The following is a 20,404-nucleotide window of genomic DNA, read 5'->3' on the forward strand; positions in this document are numbered from 1 at the left end:
AACATTAGCCAAAAACTCCTATAAATAGTATTATATAGCATATATTTTTGCTTAACAATCTACTTCATTTATATTGAGCTTATTGTTAACTCAATATAAAATCTACAATAGTCTAAAGCAAAAAAGTTGAAGTTGCCCCAAATCTCATATATATATGTTGAATACTATGAAAATTTGAAGGAATATGTATTTATAAAATTTACATTAAATATTCTAATGAGTTTAATTCTATTATCTCTATACTGTGAGGTGAGGAAATTGTGATATATCACATTTTTAAAAAATATATAGTTTATTAGAGCTAAAATTTTGGTATTTTAGATTGAAAACAACCTTGAGTTTGAATGGTATTAACACTAGGTATTTTGTTTGGCATGTTAGTCCAAACCAGATTTAGATTCAGACTACAAATTTAATGTTCCAACCCCTGAGTTAACAAATCCATATTCAAAGGTAGCAAATGCCCAGAGAAGACAAACCAGATAGGTGATGCCATGGGGGGGGGGGGGATTAAGGAGCCAACACCAGCCCAGTGAACCTGACAATAACCACAAAGGGCTGAGGAAATGTGGGGAATGCAGAAGAGAAAAATTAGATGACATGATTCCTATGCTTGAACATGTTAACATTTATGGAGGGAAAAGTTATAAATAAGCAAAAATCATGAAAAACAATGGAAATTTCAGGATCCAAAGTGTTTGTTAAAATCTCCATGTAAAGGGGTGCCTGGGTAGCTCAGTCAGTTAAGTGTCCAACTTTTGTTTTTTTGGGTTTTTTTAACTTTCTAATGTTTTATTTATTTATTTATGAGAGAGAGACAGCATAATCAGGGGAAGGTCAGAGAGAGAGGGAGACACAGAATCTGAAAGAGACTCTAGGCTCTGAGATAGCTGTTAGCACAGAGCCCGCCAGGGCTCGAACCCACAAACCATGAGATCATGACCTGAGCTGAAGTCAGATGCTTAACCAACTGAGCCACCCAGGCGCCCCTAAGTGTCCAACTTTTGGTTTTAGCTCAGGCCATGATCTTACAGTTCCTGTGATAGAGCCCCACATGACAGAAAAATATCTTCAAAAGAAAAGTCCTCATATAAAACTCTAGCTCAGAAAGTTGTATTTTCATGAATTGTAAACAAGCAGGAGTTTTTTTGTTCGCTTGTTTTTCATTGTGCCACAGTCATAGTATTTTCCCCTTCTTAAAGTACAAGTAGTGATGTTAACAATATAATCTCCCTTAAGGACTCCAGTATGGCAAATTAATCAGTTTGCTGAAGGTCACAGCCTTCAGATTGTGTTTGGAGATTTCCAGATTTGATTATGGAGAAGAGAAGGTATCAGTGGTCAACTACCAGCAACACGTTGGTTTACATAACACATTTTTGATTTTTATCTTTCTGAGAATAGTGCATATGCTCCTTATTAGAAGATGGGAAGATTTTAATTTTTTAATGCTAACTATCAAATACACATACTTTGTTGCATTTGGAAGCATTAATAAATGATAAATTTTTTAAAATGTAACATTTATTGTAGTCTTTTTTAGCAATTCAGACTACATTCTCAATAAAATGAAACTCAGATCATCTTTCTTTTAGTGTAGCTCTAGAGGCATTGTCCTCATCACTGAAAGTTGTTCCGATGCCCTCTTCAAGTTGTGAGGTCATTTTAAGCTCAACTCATTCAGGTAGACCAGAGAAACAGGGTTCCTACAAATGTCTAAGGATACTTCTAGAATAGGGACTGGAGAGTGAGGAGGAAAGCGGGCAGATAGACACTGCTTCAATGAAAGTAGCTCCATGTTTATATCTTTTATGTACTGAGGCTCTGTTTTAAGTTTTGATGAAACTGTGTTCCAAGAGTTTTCTCAATGACAAAAATGGCAACATTATTATGAGAATAGCTCTTCAAGAAGGTACTTTTCAACCTTAGGATTTTATGCTTATAGATGGGTTTTCACAGGAAAATGCGCCTGGGTTTTTAATGTCTTGTCATGGTAGAGAGAGTCTCCTTTGTGCTGTAAATAAGCAGAACACTATTCAAATATTATTTTCCCCTTTTTCTCCTTTACCAAAGGTACCCTTCATCCACTCCTTTTTCCCTTCCTGATTTTCTTCTCTTCCACCTTTTTTTCTTTCTTTCCTTTCTTGTTAATATGGAAAGTGGTGAAAGTTGTGAAATACTTAAAAGTAATTGTATAAAAGAATAAAATACATCTATCTATGCATTTCTCTGTATCTCTGTATCTATGTATTAACACTGCCTAACTTGAAAATGAATGACTAATTAGTATAACTGATGTGGACAATATATAGGACCCCGGGAACTCAACTTGAGGATTTGTTTACCATTTAGAAAGCCAGGGCAAATGACCGTTTCAGCTGAGTTTTTGCTGCTGCTGCTAGTTTATAAAGGATTTTTGAGAGCAAATGTTCAGATTAAAGAAATTAATCGATAGCCATGATTAATAATATCAGTGGAGAAAATGTACAAAACAATAAATTATGATTAATTTATTCTATACATATAATTTAAAAAGAATTTTGGTTTTGTTTCATTCTCTTCTGTTACCCCAGTGGCATTAATTCTCATTCCATAACACACCAGCCTCATTGACTCATGTAAGTTTTCCATATGTGTGTGTATATGAGTGTGTGGGGATTGTTCATTTACTAACTCATTCATTTCTTTCATCTCATTTTCTCTCTCCATTTCCTTCTTCTACTCATGAGCAATTATAACTTATGATATGTCTGTCATTTTTGTAAAATATATAATGTTAATTGGTACAAGTATAATTTCAATATACATAAAGCATCACTGCCCTATAGACCAGATGCTGTTTCTCACCTGTTTTTACTTATTAAATGGTTTTAAGATGGATCTACCTTTTGGTGTTAATGCCTGTTATGGCCCTTTTCTTGGACACTCTGCCAGCTATTTCCACCTTGAGCGTCGACTGTGCACTCACTGCCCACCTCTCCTGGTGCCGTCCCCTCCCACAAATAGACACACATGAAGATTTCTGGGTCACAGAGTGTACATGTGTATAACTTAATGATATTCTGCAACATTGCCCTCCAGAGGGGTACACTTAGTCATTCCCATTAAAATAATTGCATGTTTGTAAATTGTAATCAGACAGTTGTTTTCTTTTTGTCTGATGTCATAGTCTCACATCGCAGAGTGGGGCTGAAGCTGAACAGGCATCCAGCAAGTGTAATCTCCCTTGGAGTCAGGGTGCCTTAATCCTACATCCTGGTCAACCCATGGTATTTTCTCACTTTTAAACTTTTTGCGAAATGATGAGAGCTAAGTAGTTATCTCATCATTGCTTTAATTTGTACTTTTTCTTCACTCATGAGTCTGGGGCCTATTTTGTATATGCTTTTGACACTGAAAATTCCTTCTCTGTGAATTATCTTAATTTTACGAACTGCCAAGATATTTGTTTTCTTCATAATAGAATATCATGTTTGTTAATTTTTATGGCAGCATCAAATATTAGATGCAAGGTGGTGATCATCACATAAATAGCTTATTGTAGAGTGGCTGCTACATGGTAGGTCCTGAAAAAATAGTTGTGGGAGAAAAAAAAGTCATAGGTTTTTGTGTGATACACATTTGGATATACCTCTAAGAGTTCATCTGATAACTCAATAAACTTATTCCATAAGGTGTTTGTGATGTAATGATAAATATTAAATATGGACAGAAATAACATCCATGGAATCATACACTATAAAGAAGAGCATATAATAATTTTAGGAGCATATAAAGTTAGGTAATCCCAGAAATTATTAAAAACACATGGTTGAGAAAGTTTTATGTTAATTGATTTTTTTAATTCAAACATTACCTGATTATTGTCTTTTTTGATTTTTAATAACATGCTAAGTGTAAGATGGTGAGCAGCAAATTCTGTTAAGAACTGTTGCACGTTTAATAAAAATTCAAATTATCTCAGTTTTCCTGTTAAGAGCTATTAATATAGGTACTTTCAAGGGATTTAATTGAAACAAATCTGGACAGTCTAAAAGCTAAACAATTCATTAATATACATGTTGATATAATTTAAAATAAAGAAAATGTAATTGTTTACTCATAAAGCCAAATAATAGATGTAATCATTCATGTGTACACTGTCTTCTAGGAATTAGTTCTAAAACGAAGTCACTAAAAAGTTGTGTTAAGGGGCACCTGGGTGGCTCAGTTGGTTAAGCATCGACTTCGGCTCGGGTCATGATCTCATGGTTCATGAGTTTGAGACCCACATCAGGCTCTGTGCCGACACCTACCTCAGAGCCTGGGGTCTGCTTTGGATTCTGTGTCTTCCTCTCTCTCTGACCCTCGCCTGCTCACGCTGCCCCTCCCCTCTCTCTCAGAAATAAATAAAACATTAAAAAAAATTTTTTAAATGTTATGTTAAGATTGGCTATGTTTCCATTCAAGTGAATTAAGTGATGAAATACCACTTTAGTGAACCTCAGTGTAGCGTGATCATGTTCAACAAATTTTTACATGCATTTTAAAGTAGTTTTATAAGATTTTGCAATTAACATTTTCCAGAATATTATATTTGAAATCATACCATAATTAATTCTCACAACTACTGAAACCTTGTTATGAATTAATAAGGAGTGATTGGTTATATTCACTTGGTTATTTTAGAATAAATGACCTACAAGAATATGTTAGGGAGTTGGAGAGGCAATGGATAGGGACAGTGTTACTAAATGGCAATGTTCAAGTCATCACATTCCCTGTAGCACCTGATGCCCACCATTGGAACTGGGAAACTGAATGAAGAGAAAAGAAGTTGAGCTGGGCGACCATGGAACAGAACAGATCATGGAGCTTGTGACCTCATGTGTATATACAGGCCAGGTTCTAGTTATTTGTATATTTTTCTCAGCAATTTATTCATGACCCTAAGTAGTTTCCCCATTTAAATACTAGAGGCATTTTAAATTTCATTGGATAATTATGCTTTGTAAATTTCCCCCTTCATTTTGAAAGATGAAAAACGAGCAAATTAATCCAAGAGAAGAGGCATGAAGATTATGCAGCTATTTCTTTTCATAGAATCTGCTCTTCCCGAAAAGTGACAATGCAATTATAACACTATAATTTGTTTCCATTCGAAATCATCTGTACATAAATATGCTCTTTATCCTGACTTTTAAAAAAGTGTGTTTCTCAGTGTGCTCTTCCTTTTGCTGTGCTAATTTTTTCTGTAGTGGTATCATCATTGTCTTTTATGTAATTTTCTCATTTTATATGTACAACAGCCTGGAATTGTTGAATTAAACCTAAGGCCCATCTGAAGGTAAAGTCTTCTTGGAGTAAGTTATAGAAAAGCCATTTTTGTTGTGTTATTGTGGACATTTTGATGGACTTCTTTTGCCTTTTCACTGTAGTAAAAGTATTTACCTTACTTGTTTACAGCTGGTAATATGCTTTCTGATGTATATCAGAATCATTAAAATTTTTGAAGACTCAGTTACGCTATGTTTAGAATTTTCCACAGAAGCCAGTGGTGAGCACTAGGGAATTTCACATAGACCTCTGTGAAGCTCATTGAAAACCTCACTGTTCAGCAAGTATTTCTATTTATTAAATAAAGCCTACTTATTGCAGACAGATATTTACTTAGGTAGAGCTGGTAGCATTCCTAAATATCTGGGCACTATAAACTTTGGAAATCTCATCTAACTTATATCCATTTCACAGAGCTCCATATTAGGGCCAGGCGATTCTTGCCAAACATGCACCCCTAAGTTATTTTGACAGGTCATATAAAACAGATGAAAGAAATGGAATTTAAAATGTTGGAGTATTATGTTATTACTTTTTTAAGTAAAAAGTATCTTTCTAGATAGAAAACATGAAATGCCCTGTAATTAGTCTAGCAACATAATTGATGCGATCCAGTGCGAAAAGAAAACATAGAGCTCTGTGTTGAAACGTTGTTAAGAATTTCAAAATGACAACAGTGAAGCATTAAACCAAGCCCAGGCCCTTCTGAGCACACAGGCTTGTACTTCAACCCAGGCTACACACACACACACACACACACACACCATGAAAACTGCCGCGCCTGTAACATGCCTGCTGATACTACTCAGGAACACCTTGCATGCATGCAGTGAAGAAAAAGAAAGACCTACCCTGCGGAAATCTCTTTTATCTGAGCAAAGCTGAAGCAGTAGCAGTTGCTCAAGGGGAGCCTCACAACAAACTACTAATGACTTTCCCCCCTCCCACCTGTTCCATGATGGAATATGGAAGTTTATACTCTTCGAGATACTTGTTTCCCATGAAAACATTATATTGGTACTTGTGATTTTTTTCCTACCCAAGATTGGCCTAGCAATATATATTCAATAATGTTTTCTTTATAAAACCAGAATGAACATAATGCATGTGTTTGGTAATATTTAATAGATTTTCATAAGCAACATTTTGCATGTCATATTAGGCACATCTAATGTGTTTGGGTAAATGATTAAATCAAACTACATATGGTTGTGGGATTCATGTTCAGAGAACTTTGAACTGATAGTCTCTGAATTGGTGTGCTGAGTTGGTTTTTAAATGTGGAGCCCTGTGTATCTTCTCTGCCCTGTGGACCCAGACTAGAAATACGACACTTTTTTTTTTTTAATTTTATACTTCAATTTGTCTTTTTAGGGATGCAAGTATTGGAATGGAATGGAATTCCGTTAACTTCTAAAACATATGAAGAAGTGCAAAGTATCATTAGTCAGCAAAGTGGGGAAGCAGAAATATGTGTAAGACTGTGAGTTTTTCCCCATCTTTTTGTTTCCATTTTTTGGCTATTCATGGCTCTTTTAATTTAAAATTGTTAAGGTGGAACCTTTGCCAGTCAGCAAGATTTCAGTAATTAGAAAATAAAGTGAATACAAGTTTTATAGATTTCTTGTGTTCAGAATCAACATCTAAAGCATAGAAAGAATTCAGCTAATTTTGTTTCTGATATTTTCACTAGTTCTCCCCTTTCATGCTTTTATTGAAACATGCTTCATTTAAATGAAAGCCTAAACCCATTTAGGTTTCATGTGTGTGTTTAGTATTTCAAAACGAACTTACATTTAATCCATAAAGATTTCACCTTAAATAATCATTTTTGTCAGCTGACTTTTAACAGCATTGCAAATATATATTTGGTTAGAAGGGTGAACATGCTTGGAAATTGCTTTATATCATTAACCACTTCTCATTTACCTACTGGAAAAACAAACTCAGGGTAGTTGGACAAAAGGGACTTTTGTCTCAGGTTTCCTTAACTTCTTTCTTAGCTTCTCTGTTCTAATTTTTAGGGACCTCAATATGCTGTCAGACTCTGAAAATCCCCAGCACCTGGAACTTCATGAGCCACCAAAAGCTGGTAGGTGTGGATGTAAATGTAAACTTTGATGTAGAGGCAGACGGAGGTGTAGATGAAGATATAAACAGAGATACTGCATGGGCAAAATTCTAGTTATAGACTAATCGATGTTTATTTATGTAATCGTAAACAAAATCAAAGCATGGTAGCTATGTTTTTAGCCTTCTAGGGAAACACATGTTTGCATATTAGACCCATTAAAGAAATTCATACAGAATTCTTGCTGTGTGAGTTCACATTTTTCACTCTTTAAAAAATAAATTCATCCCTTCGAAGTAATCCACGGAGCCATTTATTTTCAGTTTTGGGTAATTTTTAGATGATATTTGATTCCTTTTAGCATAGGATTATGGAACACTTATTCTTGAACCTTTTGTTTGTCTTTAATAGTGAATAAAAAATCAACATGTAATTTCATAAGTACATGAATAGATTTTACCCTCTCTTAGCAAACAACTATTATCTTATAAATGTTGATCAACTGTAACATTAACACTTGTTTCATTAACTGTAACATTATCACTTGTTTCTGCGTTTAACAAATATTTATTGAAAATTTTTTATGCTACAGCCAGCATTCTGTGAATCTGGGTTACTGCATTAAAGAACAGACCAAGGCCTGTAGAAATTTTTATACATCTGTGAATGTAAATTATTTTGTCATCGAGAACTCAAATAAATTCCATGGTGTTAAGTACCTATGAAACTGAGACATACATCGCCATTTCATTTTGTTGTAGTGGATAAAGCAAAATCCCCGGGGGTTGATCCGAAGCAGTTGGCGGCAGAACTCCAGAAGGTCTCCCTACAACAGTCACCACTAGTTCTGTCGTCTGTTGTTGAGAAGGGATCTCACGTTCATTCAGGTCCAACATCAGCAGGATCCAGTTCCGTCCCCAGCCCTGGGCAACCGGGGTCACCCTCCGTGAGCAAAAAGAAACATGGCGGCAGCAAGGTGAGAACGTTCAGCCTGACCTCTGACTTGTGAATTTTCTAGCTCCTTATTCACACCGGGACAGAGGAAAGGCGCTCTCATTTTCTGAGGTGTTTCTGTTGGGATGTCTTGTTTCCTAATGACCCACAGACACACACACAAAATTCCATTTATTAAAGTATAACCAAGCAAAATGTTATGAAGCTGATGTGGTTTTAGATTTTTTTAAATATTTTAGCAGTTATTTTTATGAGGAACTTGAAAAATGTGTCTAACGCTCCCTATATCCTGGTTCTTTTTCTGTAGAGATCTTGTGTAAATTTGAGCCTCTGTGTATGGAACATTAGTTCTGCATCTTTTTGGAAATAAGATATAGATTACATTGGACTTGATAATACAAATAAGAGGTAAAAAAAAGACCCAGAAATAAAGAGAACTTAGGACAATAAGAAATAAGAAAAACCAGTAATATAGAATTTCCATTTTGAATTGCATCCCTAATTCCATACTAATAAATCTCTCCTTGTTGCAAGTCTTCATTTGTAATAAATGTTTCTAACATTAAAATTTCTAAGGCACTAGGGGTTTAAAAGAAAACATAGAATTAATTTTTTAACCTTATAAAAGCAGATGACAGTGTAAACAATTTGTAACTTTTCCCTCATAGATTTCATTCTTAATGGAGAAATTCTTTTATGGCCAAAACTATATTGGAAAAAGTTTTGTTTTCTTTAAACATAGATAAAGATTTCTCTTTACTTGGTAAGATATATGGGAGGGACAGGCTATACTTGGGTAAACTGACTGGACTTCAGAAAACAAAGTTTGTTTCACATTTGAGATGTCCCCTCAAATCTCTTTTATTCAGAAACAAACAACAAAGGTAGGATGATCTTAATCACTGCATCATAGGATGACATATCGCAAAATAAATATAGCAAGGCCTTATGAAGAATGGTTAGATTCAATTTCAGTACAAATGTTAACACAATTGTATATTATCACATGCAGTTATGTGTTACTTTTCAAGAATTACCTCATGGAAGCTCCCTGTCTTCTGAGTTACAGACCAATATTTCTCATTTCATTCTTGGTATCTTCAGGTAGAAGGCCACAAGAAATGACAAAGTCTGCTAACAGAGTTTCCGAACCAAGGACATAGTTCTACAAGTTTCTCATCCTAATACACACATATATACATACATATACACATATACATACATATACACAAACACATATATATATTAGCAACTGACATCACCATCCTCCCAGGAAATTAAGTAAAATGTTGAGACCATCATTACCTTCTCTTTTGTCTTCATTCACAATGTCTGATTAGACACTGAATCTTAATCCTGAGAATTCTGATTTTCTGTTAAGTCTTTAGGAAGTTTCTGTCTTCTTTGAACCCACCAGTTTTCTGTGGCAAAACATTATTTCTTTTTCCAACATTATTGCACTCGCTACTGGTAACTCCACTCACCATTCTCTTTTCATTACTCTTAAACTACCCCCCAACTGTCTGATCTCTGGCACAGTGACCTGACTGGGTCAGTAGCCTGTTTAAAAAGTATCCCAGCTACCTAGACTGTTGACTGCCTCACCTGTGCCTGGGACCCTCTCCTACTCAGTCTAAAAGGGCTTTTCCTTGGGAGATTATCACAGTAAGCATAATGTTCAATGTTTACAATAGCCTTGCTAATAAAAACTTTCTATATTAGAGTTTCCAACTCATTCCTACTTTCCACAGACATTTTTTGGATAACACCTTCAGGGCTCACACTCTGTACAAGACACAGAGATGGATAAAATCCCTTCGATGTATACTGGGTAGAACAGTGGTTTCTAAAGTGTTATTCCCAGTAACTACATCAACATCATCTAAGAACATGTTAAAAAAGCAAATTCTTGATCTTACCCTATGTCTTTTTGAATTAGAAACTGTGGGGATGGGATGAAACAGCCTTGGTTTTAATAAAATCTCCAAGTGAGTGTGACGCCCCTTGTAATATAAAAGGTGCTGATCTAGGGCACCTCGGTGGCTCAGTCAGTTAACCGTCTGACTCTTGGTTTCAGCTCAGGTCATGATCTCACAGTTTGTGGGACCCAGCCCTTCATCGGACTCTGTGCTAACAGCAGAGAACCCGCTTGGGATTCTCTCTCTCCCTCTCTCTCTGCTCTTCCCCCATGCTCGCTCTCGCTCTCTCAAAAATAAATAAATAAAAAAAAATACAAGGTACTGATTTAATTACAGATGAAGAACGATAGGGAAACAAATTCAGTGAAGTATAAAGTTGGATGTCATGAAGTAGTACACTGAGGGCATGTAGAAAAGTGGGGTGAGGAAAGCTGGGGTTTAGCTAATGAACTGATTCAGTAAAGGGATAAAAAGAAACAACATTCCAAGCAGAGAATGCAACATGGAAAAAATCTCAGAAACAGAAATGACGTGCCTGGGACATAGGTGTACAAAAGATACAGGAGTAAGAAATAAAGGAGAAGCCTAGATGGTTGTAAATTGGAGGATATTGTACGCCATCCCTGGCTTTTACACTGCAATCTGGAGGAAATGAAGAGCCAGTGATAAAGTGATTGAAGCAAAAATGAAATAAAAGCAGCATGAAGCCTTCATCCATGAAATCTTCCCATATTCCAATCCTGCCTTAAAATCAGAAGATACCCTTTCTCCCTTTTCTCCTCCCTGCTGGACACAAAGTGTCCAGTGTTTACGTATCTCTTAAGACATTTTGTATCTTGATTGTAGCCACTAGTTTTCTTATTTTATCCTCCCCATTAGGTGACAAGCTCCTTAAGAACCAAAAACCATTTCTCATTTTCTCCATGCTTTCTAAACACATAGTGGAGGGGCTTACACAGAACAGTAATAAAATAAATAAATAATTATTGTGAATTAAAACGTCACTGGCATTTGTGAGTCTCTGTAACACAGAGGTGCAGAAGTTGTTTTTTTTTTTTTTTTTTGTAATAACTGTTTTGGCAAAGATTAGATGAAAACAAGTATTGTATAACAAGCATCAAGGAAATAATATTGACATGTTTTATGATTTACAGTAATTCTTTTCCATATCAAGAATGTAGACTTTGTAGATTTTACAGCACTTGTGGTGGAATAAAATTTTATAGAGTCGTAGTGTCTGTAACTGTAGCCACGTGTGACAATTGAGCACTTGAAATGTGGCTACATTCTGAATTGAGATACACCGTATATATGAATTAATACCAAATTGTGAAGACTTAGTATGAAAAACAACAATGTATATTATCTCATTATAATTTTGATATTGATTTCATTGTGAAATTATAATACTCTGAGTAAAGTGGGTTAAATAAAATATATTATTAAAAATTAATCTTACCATCTCATTCTTGCATTTTTAATGTGACTACTAGAATATGTAAAATTACCTCTAGGCTCATAATATGTTCTATTCAGTGATGATATAGAGATGACTTACTCTTACTAGTAATCACAGTAATCCCATCTAATCACTTTTCAGATATATATGTATATAATATAGTTACATTCTTAATCAAAATATATAGTCATTAGATGCTGTACTCTTGAAGAAAGAGACTGCATTACCTCTTCACCTTTTGGGGTGTATATCGTTAACATTTAACTGGTATAGTGTCTTGAAATGTTTTTGCTGAATGAATGAATGAATGGATGCATGAATGAATGAATTTAATGATACTTCCTGACCCATCAACATGTAGTATCCATAAAAGGTGATGCATTTTTTTCATTTGTTCTCCAAATCCTATAAGGTTAAAGAATCTATATTGAGAAATTATAAAAATAGTGACTGGTGGTCTGAAACTTACATATTCCTGAGTCATGTAATGTGTCCGAAAATATCATATGTTCTTCAGATAATTTATGGAATTATAGCTTTAACATTTTTGTGTTTTCTTCAGGTATGAGACTAAGTATTAAATTATAAAATATTAATGTAAGAAGTGTATTAAAACTAAAATGTTTAAATATCATTTGCATAATTATATACTTAGGTGTTTAGAACATCATCTAGTAAGTATTCTAAATGATTACTCATAGGTAATTATTAATTGGTTATAATACTCTAAATGGTTTCTTCTGAGTAAATGTAGTTAAAATATGCACCTACATTATTTAAATATATGTTTGAATTATATAAGCTATGTATATGACTATATCAAATTGTTACTTTACTAAAACCATTTCAATATGAATCTTCAAAATTTTTATTTTGCCACCTCAAGCTCTATTGTATCTGAAATTCTTCTTCAATTTATCTTTAAAGTTTGAATGATTTCTTGCAAGTCATAGTATAACTCAATGATTCAATTAAAGTACTCATTAGTTTTAAATGTTCTTATGAAATAGGTCATTGGTCTCCCACACTTTTCTGGTCATAGAACCCTTAACATCTCACTAATTTTTTTCACAGCTCTCTTATGCCCAAAGACATAACTAAAACAGTTTTACCTATTAAATAGTTAATTAGTATTTATGTCCTAATTTCTGAGTAACCACTGGAGAAAATAATACATATAAAATGAAATAAAAATAATGCATTTGTTTCATTGTTAACAACTAAACTGCACTTCATTGGGCTATTGTGCCACTGATGGACATTTTACAACTACATAAACCATGAAATCAGACAGCCGCTACCGATGTGATTGCCTGTTCCACGCTTAAAGCACGGATTTTCATGAAGAATATTTTTTATCACTGAAATCAGTAAAACAAGCTTCACAAAGATAATGGTATCCTTTGAAGGAAAGTAGCTGGCTCTCGTCCTTAAATGTCACTACCTGGAGCTCGTAGTTTGCTCCATGTCCAACAGATACTGATCTCTTTCCTTCCATAATTTAAAATATTCCTCCAAACCCTTTTGGGTTTACTGGCACACCCAGAACAATTAAAAGTGGTCCATAAATTTATACTTGGCCCTAAATTTAATGATATTTGCATGATTACATGTCAAGTGAGCTACAGCTGTCAAAAAGAAATCAAAATAATTTACTAGAGTAATCACTTAGCTTTGTGTTCTGTGAGAGTTTTTTTGGCTTTTGTGGGGGTTTTTTGTCTTACATTTTTACTTCTTATGTTAGTTATTCTACAGTTTTTCTCATTGGAATGCAAAGGAAGCTGGTTTTAGGAAAAACCCTGTCTTTAATCAAGATTCCAATAGTTTCAGAAACTTCTATGTCCTTCTTCTAGATTCAGTTTGCTTTTCTTTAAACTTAAACAGTAAAATAATTTTTAAGTGAATGTAATTGTTCACTAACTGGCAGGTTATCTTTTGCAGCTGAAGCATGATTTCAGTATTAATGGATGGACATTTTTATTTGTTTATTTCTTTTTGAGAGAGACAAATAGAGGAGAGTGAGTGGGGGAAGGGCAAGGCGAGAGAGGAAGACAGAGAATCCCAAGCAGGCTCCACCGTGTCAGCTCAGAGCCCGGTGAGGGGCTCAAATCCATGAACCATGAGACCATGACCTGAGCCGAAATCAAGATGCTTAGCTGACTGAGCCACTCAGGGGCCCCCAACGAATGGACATTCTTAATAATGAGCTGAAGTAAATAATGGATACATGGGCTAGAACATTTAATCTCAGCTCTATAATTTTACAAAGGTTACATGATTTTTAGTTCTTAGATATTTTGTAAAACAAGACCTGGAATATAGCTGTCTTCTTTGGATTGCTTTCATTTATTGGATAAAAATATAAAGGAAAAAGTGACAACAAGTGCATCCATCTAAATATTATGGATCCTTGCAGGTTAATTATTAAAACAAAGCAAATTATGTACATGTAGGCAGACAGGGCTTTACTTTGAGGGTAGCAGGCTTGCCTCTATTTCAGTAAATATCTCCACCTGTTGACGCCACATTGCCTGAAATTCTGTTACAGATCTGGAGTCCAGGACATCATCTCTCCTTTCGTGCAAATATTGCTTGAAATACAACACGTCAGCAATCAGTCAGTTTTTTAGCATCCTGAACCAGTTTATCAAGTCACATTCCTAACTGTTTTTAAGGCTTTACTGATGTAAGGAACTTATTAAGTAAGTGAGAACTTGTAGAGAATAGGGTAGAACAGTAATTGAGGAATGTGAAATACTACGAAGTGATTGCCTGGGTGCTTCACTCCAGAAGGCAGCAGGGAGGGGTTGGCCACCCATCGAAGGCAAGCAAGAATAGGCTTCTGTGGTCTCTGCTCCCAGTCAGTCAGTCTAGAAAGAGTCTATCCTTTCGCTAAAGGTCGCTACAACCTGTACATACTTAAATCGAATGCTTTAAACCAAAGTATTTGTTTCATTAAGTAATTGAAAATACAGCCCTACAGGTATAAAATTAGAACTTCCAAACAGGCTGAACAAAATGAAAACTAGATTTATATATCTATAAAATTAAACAGACATTGAGAAGTATAAGTAGATACCATGATCTGAAACAGCCAAACGGATGAAATACACTTTCCAGGCAGCATGCTCTGACCAAATAGAAATGAATTTCACAAGGAAGTTGAGATGGTAAGTTTTATGAAGGGCTTATCCATTAATATATGTTTTTAATATTGCAGCCTACTGATGCAGCCAAGGTTGTCTCTCATCCAATTACGGGGGAAATTCAGGTATGAAAGTTTTCTTTAACAATCATCATTATACCATCTTCTTTGGCTCTTTCTTCTCCCCTCACTGGTCTATTGAAATTGTAAACACTGTTGGAACTTTTCCTGGTTTATATGTGCAGGTAAAGGAAAAATACAGTTTTATAGAAGAATATTTTAGTACACTATACGGTTTATAAAATCTAATTATAGGTATGGAACTCTATAATTTGAAATCTGTCTGATGCCTTAGCAGAATCAGTAAGTTTTATGTCTCAGTTTATACTTGTTGAATGTGTTTCAGACAGGACAGATTATTCTGGAAATGTGAAGGTTCCTCTTTAAGAGTTTCATGAGTCCAATACTATTCTCTTTTCTTCCTCCTACCAACAGTTGTTATATAATTGTTGAACAATTCTAGAGTAGTGTTTTTCATGCCAGGGGTCATAACCCATTTGTAATTTGTAAAATCAACCTAGGGGATTTAGACTAGGAAAACAGAAGAAAAATAGTGTAAATCACTATCTTTTTTAGTTCTATATGTATGTGTTTCTGTAGTATATTGTATCCTAACGTGTATTTCTCACTGTGAGTCATAGTCAAAAATGTTTTAAAAATGTGCTTTAGATTATACCAAAAGTAATTCAGGATAGATAAGAAAAATCACGTAGAAAAAAGTAACACGATGTAAAATAACTATGTGAAGATAGTAAGTTTCAGATAAGGGGGACAGAACACTGAGTCTTAGCTGTGTCCCCAACATATTCTAGTGGAGATTTTCATGAAAGAATTCACTAAGGACAACAGACTTGAACTAATTTGTGAATCAGCACAGAGAAAGGGGGAGTGTGTTCCTGGAAGAAGCAACGTTTCAAGGAAAGGTTCTGCCGGCAGAGAGTAATCAAAGGGAGAGATCAGCTTTGCTGCAATGAAATGTTCCTGTACAGATAAGTTGAAACCAAATTAAAAAGAACCTTGCACACCAGCTGAGGGTTGTTAGCCACTACAGTAGGGTGATCAGTAAATATGGTGGAAAAAGGGAGAGACTAATTGAAAGGGATATATAATAAGATTTCATACCTCAATGGTCTCCAGGAAAGCTTATAAAGGGGAGGACACAAAGACAAAGAAATCAGTGCGGTGATTATCTAGGCTCACACTGATGAAGGCAAAAGCGGAGGGCGAGCACGTCATGGAAAGAGGGACAGAATGCAGGCACCTTGCCGCGCAGGACCCAGCAGCTTGAGCCTTGTTACCTCTGTGCTGCACATCTCGAATTCCTGCTATTTCTTTTTTCTAAGAAGCCCCAACCTGATCTTTCTATATTTCACAAGGAGCAAAGAAAATGCTAGAGTTTCTGAGTTTCTGATCCACAGATTTTTCTCTCTTACCCACCCCATGCATTTTTTTTTTAACTTCTTGCTCATGGACCAGCATTCACTTGTTTCTTTTTTGGCTTGTTATTGTTTGTTCTTCTTTTATTTCCTTTTCCCTTGAGCAGTAATATTTCATTGTCTAGTGGAAACTCACTCTAATAACGTTCCTTCTTAACTCGCAGGCTATTTTCTTTTCTTTTTCAATATTTTCTCATGATCGTGATTTCTGTTTTATTTATTTATTTTCTTGTAGCAAAACCTTTTTGCGAATGGAACCTTACACAGACATCCAAATCTCCCAGCATTGGAGTGAGGCTGGTGGAGGGTTCCTGGGGACGCTTCAGTCTGTCTCAGAAGCTAATCTGAGCAATCCTAAGTGTTCTCTAAGGCCCTGCAGCATACATTTTGAAAAGCACCTTTTAAGGGTAGCCTGTAAGTTTTCATTTCAGTAAGAAATGGTTTTCGTGCCTCATCAGATAAAAGTGGCTGGCAAAGAAAAGAGTCAATGGGGGAGAATGTCTCCTTCACAGTTTGGAAACTGTTCTAAATCTCAGTGAAATTAACTGCCGAAATACTCTCTATTCCAGTACTCCATTAGAGTCCACAATTCTGCAGTTCCAAACTTCCCATTTTTTCCCCCTTTGTTTTATGTCACATCACTTTCAGGATGGTCAAACTCTGAGCTTGTGCTGTGTTTAGAGAAGCAAATGAAGATTCTTTTTCTGCCACAAAGGATAACCGGATCAAAATTATGCTAAAGTTAGGAATTATTTTGACTATCAAATTTTAAGTAGAGTTTGACTCAGGGGCATCTGGGTGGCTCAATTGGTTAAGCATCTGACTTCAGCTCAGGTCATGATCTCACGGTTCACAAGTTCGAGCCCCGTGTCAGGCTCTGTGCTGACAGCTCAGAGCCTGGGGCCTGCTTCAGATTCTGTGTCTCCCCCTCTCTCTGCCCCTCCCCAGCTTGTACTCTGTCTGTCTGTCTGCCTCACTCTCTAAAAAATAAATAAAACATGAAAAATTTTTCTTTAATAAATAGAGTTTGACTCCTCTAAATTATCCCATTTTCAACATTAAGCATAGCATACTTGTTTTGTCTGATTATAAAAACTAGGTTAGAATTTTTATTTATGGACTTTTTTCCTTTGAAATACCAAGTTCTTTCTTTCTGTTATTTGGTAAACAAAAACACCATCAAGCAAAATTGAGGGTTATTCAGAATGCTGCCATAAAAATCTTTACATTTTGAAGTAGAAAAATGAGTTAGTTCCATGATTTTGGATTATGTGGGCTTCTGAAATTATTTATTTGAATTATTCATCTTTTCCTATTCAGTGACAACTGTGTAATAGCCATTCAGCATTGAGGAGGCAACCCCTCTTCTTTCCTCTGCAGCTTTTAAAATCAAAGAACAAGATTTTGTTAATCTCTGACTCCATTAGAAAAGCAGGTACAGGAAAAAAAAAGCTATAGGTAATATAATGTAATATAGGAAGAGAGAATATCTACATATTCTTAAGTATTCTTACATTTCAGACTAACAGCTCTATCTTTAAATAACGATTCCATCTACTGCTAATTATTTGGTGAAATACAAAAGACATTTTGTAATAAATTTACCAATTAGTTAACTTATTTCCAAAGTCCTAGTAACTGTATTCATGAATGCTAACATTTACTATTTTTCTAGGAGCTTACATTCAGTTCAGAAATGCCACTAGCATTTACTGTATGATTTTTCTTCTAATTTATTAGAAGAAATTTTAGACAGGCCAGAACTTTAACCATGGAAAGAATGAACAGCATACACACTAGTAATTAGCATGTGCCTGAGCGCTCTCAATTAAATTAGGCATAAACTAGTCTGTTCAGTTTCAAATAAAATGGAAATGAGGGTTGATGCTCCTCATGAGAATAAAAAAAAATGCTGGTAAGTTATTGAATACTAACATGGGTTTTTAAAAATAACACAATGATATTCATGGGCTATTTTGATGTCCCTTTAAGCTTCAAATCAACTATGATCTTGGAAATCTCATAATCCACATTCTCCAAGCAAGAAACCTTGTTCCTCGAGACAACAACGGCTATTCGGACCCCTTTGTTAAAGTATACCTTCTTCCTGGGAGAGGGTAAGTGAACAAACAGTGTCTTTTACGTATTGCATCCCATAGATTCAAACATAGTGTTGGTGTTTCCAGTCTATAATTTTAAAGAGTTTAATGTATCTTCCTTAGCTTTATTCACATATTTATAAAATGGAAATAAAAATGAGTAATTAAGCCTTAAAAGGTTAGGGGAGCCTTGATCATAAAAAAATCTGTCTTGATGAAGCAGTCAGTATTTTGAATCTAGAAAGCTCTATAACCTGTTAGATGGATTGTGAAAGCATTTAAGGAATATTTTGTGGCAGATTTAGTGACTTAGCTTACCTTTCCAATTTCACTTGTTAAACTAATGTTCAAGACTCATAAGTTACTGTTTTATTTTATATTATTAGCTGGTACATTACATGTTCATTAAGTGACTTATTAATATATCCTTATTTGTATGTGTATTTTCAGATCATTGTTTTAAAAACTATAAAATAAGAATATAAGAGTAATATTTGAAATGTTGAATATTACATAAATATTTAACAAGTATGGTAAGCATTTTGTAAATGAAAACTATCTCTGAATCTCATGTGATATATAAGCAAATGCTCTAAATGTGACATATAAGCAAATGCTCTTTAGAGATGTTTAATTTTCACATGATAAATGCAAATTGCTATGTTCTAATATATAAATCAGTACTCAAGGACGGTTTCAAAAACAGTAATGTGGGCCCAACAGATCATTATACCTTACCTGAACAATTTCTATTAGCCAAATTTGCATCTTGGAACCATAAATAATCAACCATTGGAGGTATGATAAAAAGAATTTGAGGCTGGTAATTTGAAGGCTCCGGTTTTATTTTTATTCATTTTTAATTTAACTTGAGTAACATTTGAATATTGCTTTATATTTGGAAAATTTGAATGGTTACACATGAGAAAAAGAATAGTATAATGACCAACCCCATACTCATTACTTAGTTCCAGCAATTATCATCTCCCACCCAATCATGTCTCATTTTTACCCTCATACAATCCCCTTATCCAGATTATTTTAAAGTGGATCTCAACTATTACAACTTTTGTTTCTGCAAATAGTCATAACACCACTTATAACCATTATAATTTTAAATGTTTAGATAATTCCTTAATTTCCCCAATTACCTCATAATATTTTCCTAATTGGTTTGAAGTTCTAATTGATAATTATAGAACATTCTTCCCATCAGTACAGAATACATAAAGTGCCCATGAAACAGTCACCAGGATAAGCTATCTTTTGGGCCATAAAATGAACCTCAACTGATTTAAAAGCTTTGAAATCATACACCGCATGTGGTATGACTATAGTTGGTTTGTTTGAACAGGATCCAAGTTAGAGTTATTCCTTGTCTTTGAATCTGCTCTTTGTTGACTAATTATATCACCACGGGCAGATCACCAGTACTTTTGAGATTAATTTTTTTTTCCTATTGACATTGACAGAGCCAAGGTGAGCAGAGAACCAGTAAATAGTTTTGCTAGGAAATCAAATATAGGTAATACTCAGAAAATAATTTGAAAATTTCTAGGTACTAGATCAAGTTGTGGATGCAGCCTGTACTTTTATCCTAATAATTTTATTTAGAAACTTAGAATTGCTGGTGTTTGAGTTCTCATTTTAAATCATTGCATTTAATTTATAAGGATCACCAGCTAGCCAGATAGCACAGGAAAGGAGAATTTTTATTTATGTTAATTTATATCATAAGGAATACAACTGTAATTTGGCTACTTTTTTTCATGTGAGTATAACAATAAATTGATAGCTTCATTCTGTCTTTGGGTCATTAGGCCTTCAGTGTTATTTAATGATAATATTATGGGACAAGAAGAAATCACTGCCTAGGGTGTATCTTTAATTGGCAGTTGCTAATGAATGAATGAAAATAAAGCAGTGTCTTTTACTTTCTGTCTTC

The 20,404-nt window shown here is 34.7% G+C and overlaps 1 protein-coding gene across 1 annotated transcript in view; it reads left to right on the top strand.

Moving 5' to 3' along the window:
- PCLO (piccolo presynaptic cytomatrix protein) overlaps positions 1 to 20,404 on the top strand; it is a gene marked incomplete at its 3' end in the record, with an annotated part of 177,908 nt that overhangs the window by 124,605 nt on the left and 32,899 nt on the right. The window contains exons 10-14 of the mRNA XM_039224704.1: positions 6,691 to 6,799; positions 7,341 to 7,408; positions 8,149 to 8,363; positions 14,940 to 14,990; positions 18,353 to 18,477. Of these exons, the coding sequence (XP_039080635.1) occupies positions 6,691 to 6,799; positions 7,341 to 7,408; positions 8,149 to 8,363; positions 14,940 to 14,990; positions 18,353 to 18,477 (568 nt within the window). The remainder of the gene's footprint in view (positions 1 to 6,690; positions 6,800 to 7,340; positions 7,409 to 8,148; positions 8,364 to 14,939; positions 14,991 to 18,352; positions 18,478 to 20,404) is intronic.

The sequence above is a fragment of the Hyaena hyaena genome, unplaced genomic scaffold (assembly GCF_003009895.1).
Source record: "Hyaena hyaena isolate Hyena2069 unplaced genomic scaffold, ASM300989v1 scaffold_1722, whole genome shotgun sequence".
NCBI classification, from domain to species: domain Eukaryota; kingdom Metazoa; phylum Chordata; class Mammalia; order Carnivora; family Hyaenidae; genus Hyaena; species Hyaena hyaena.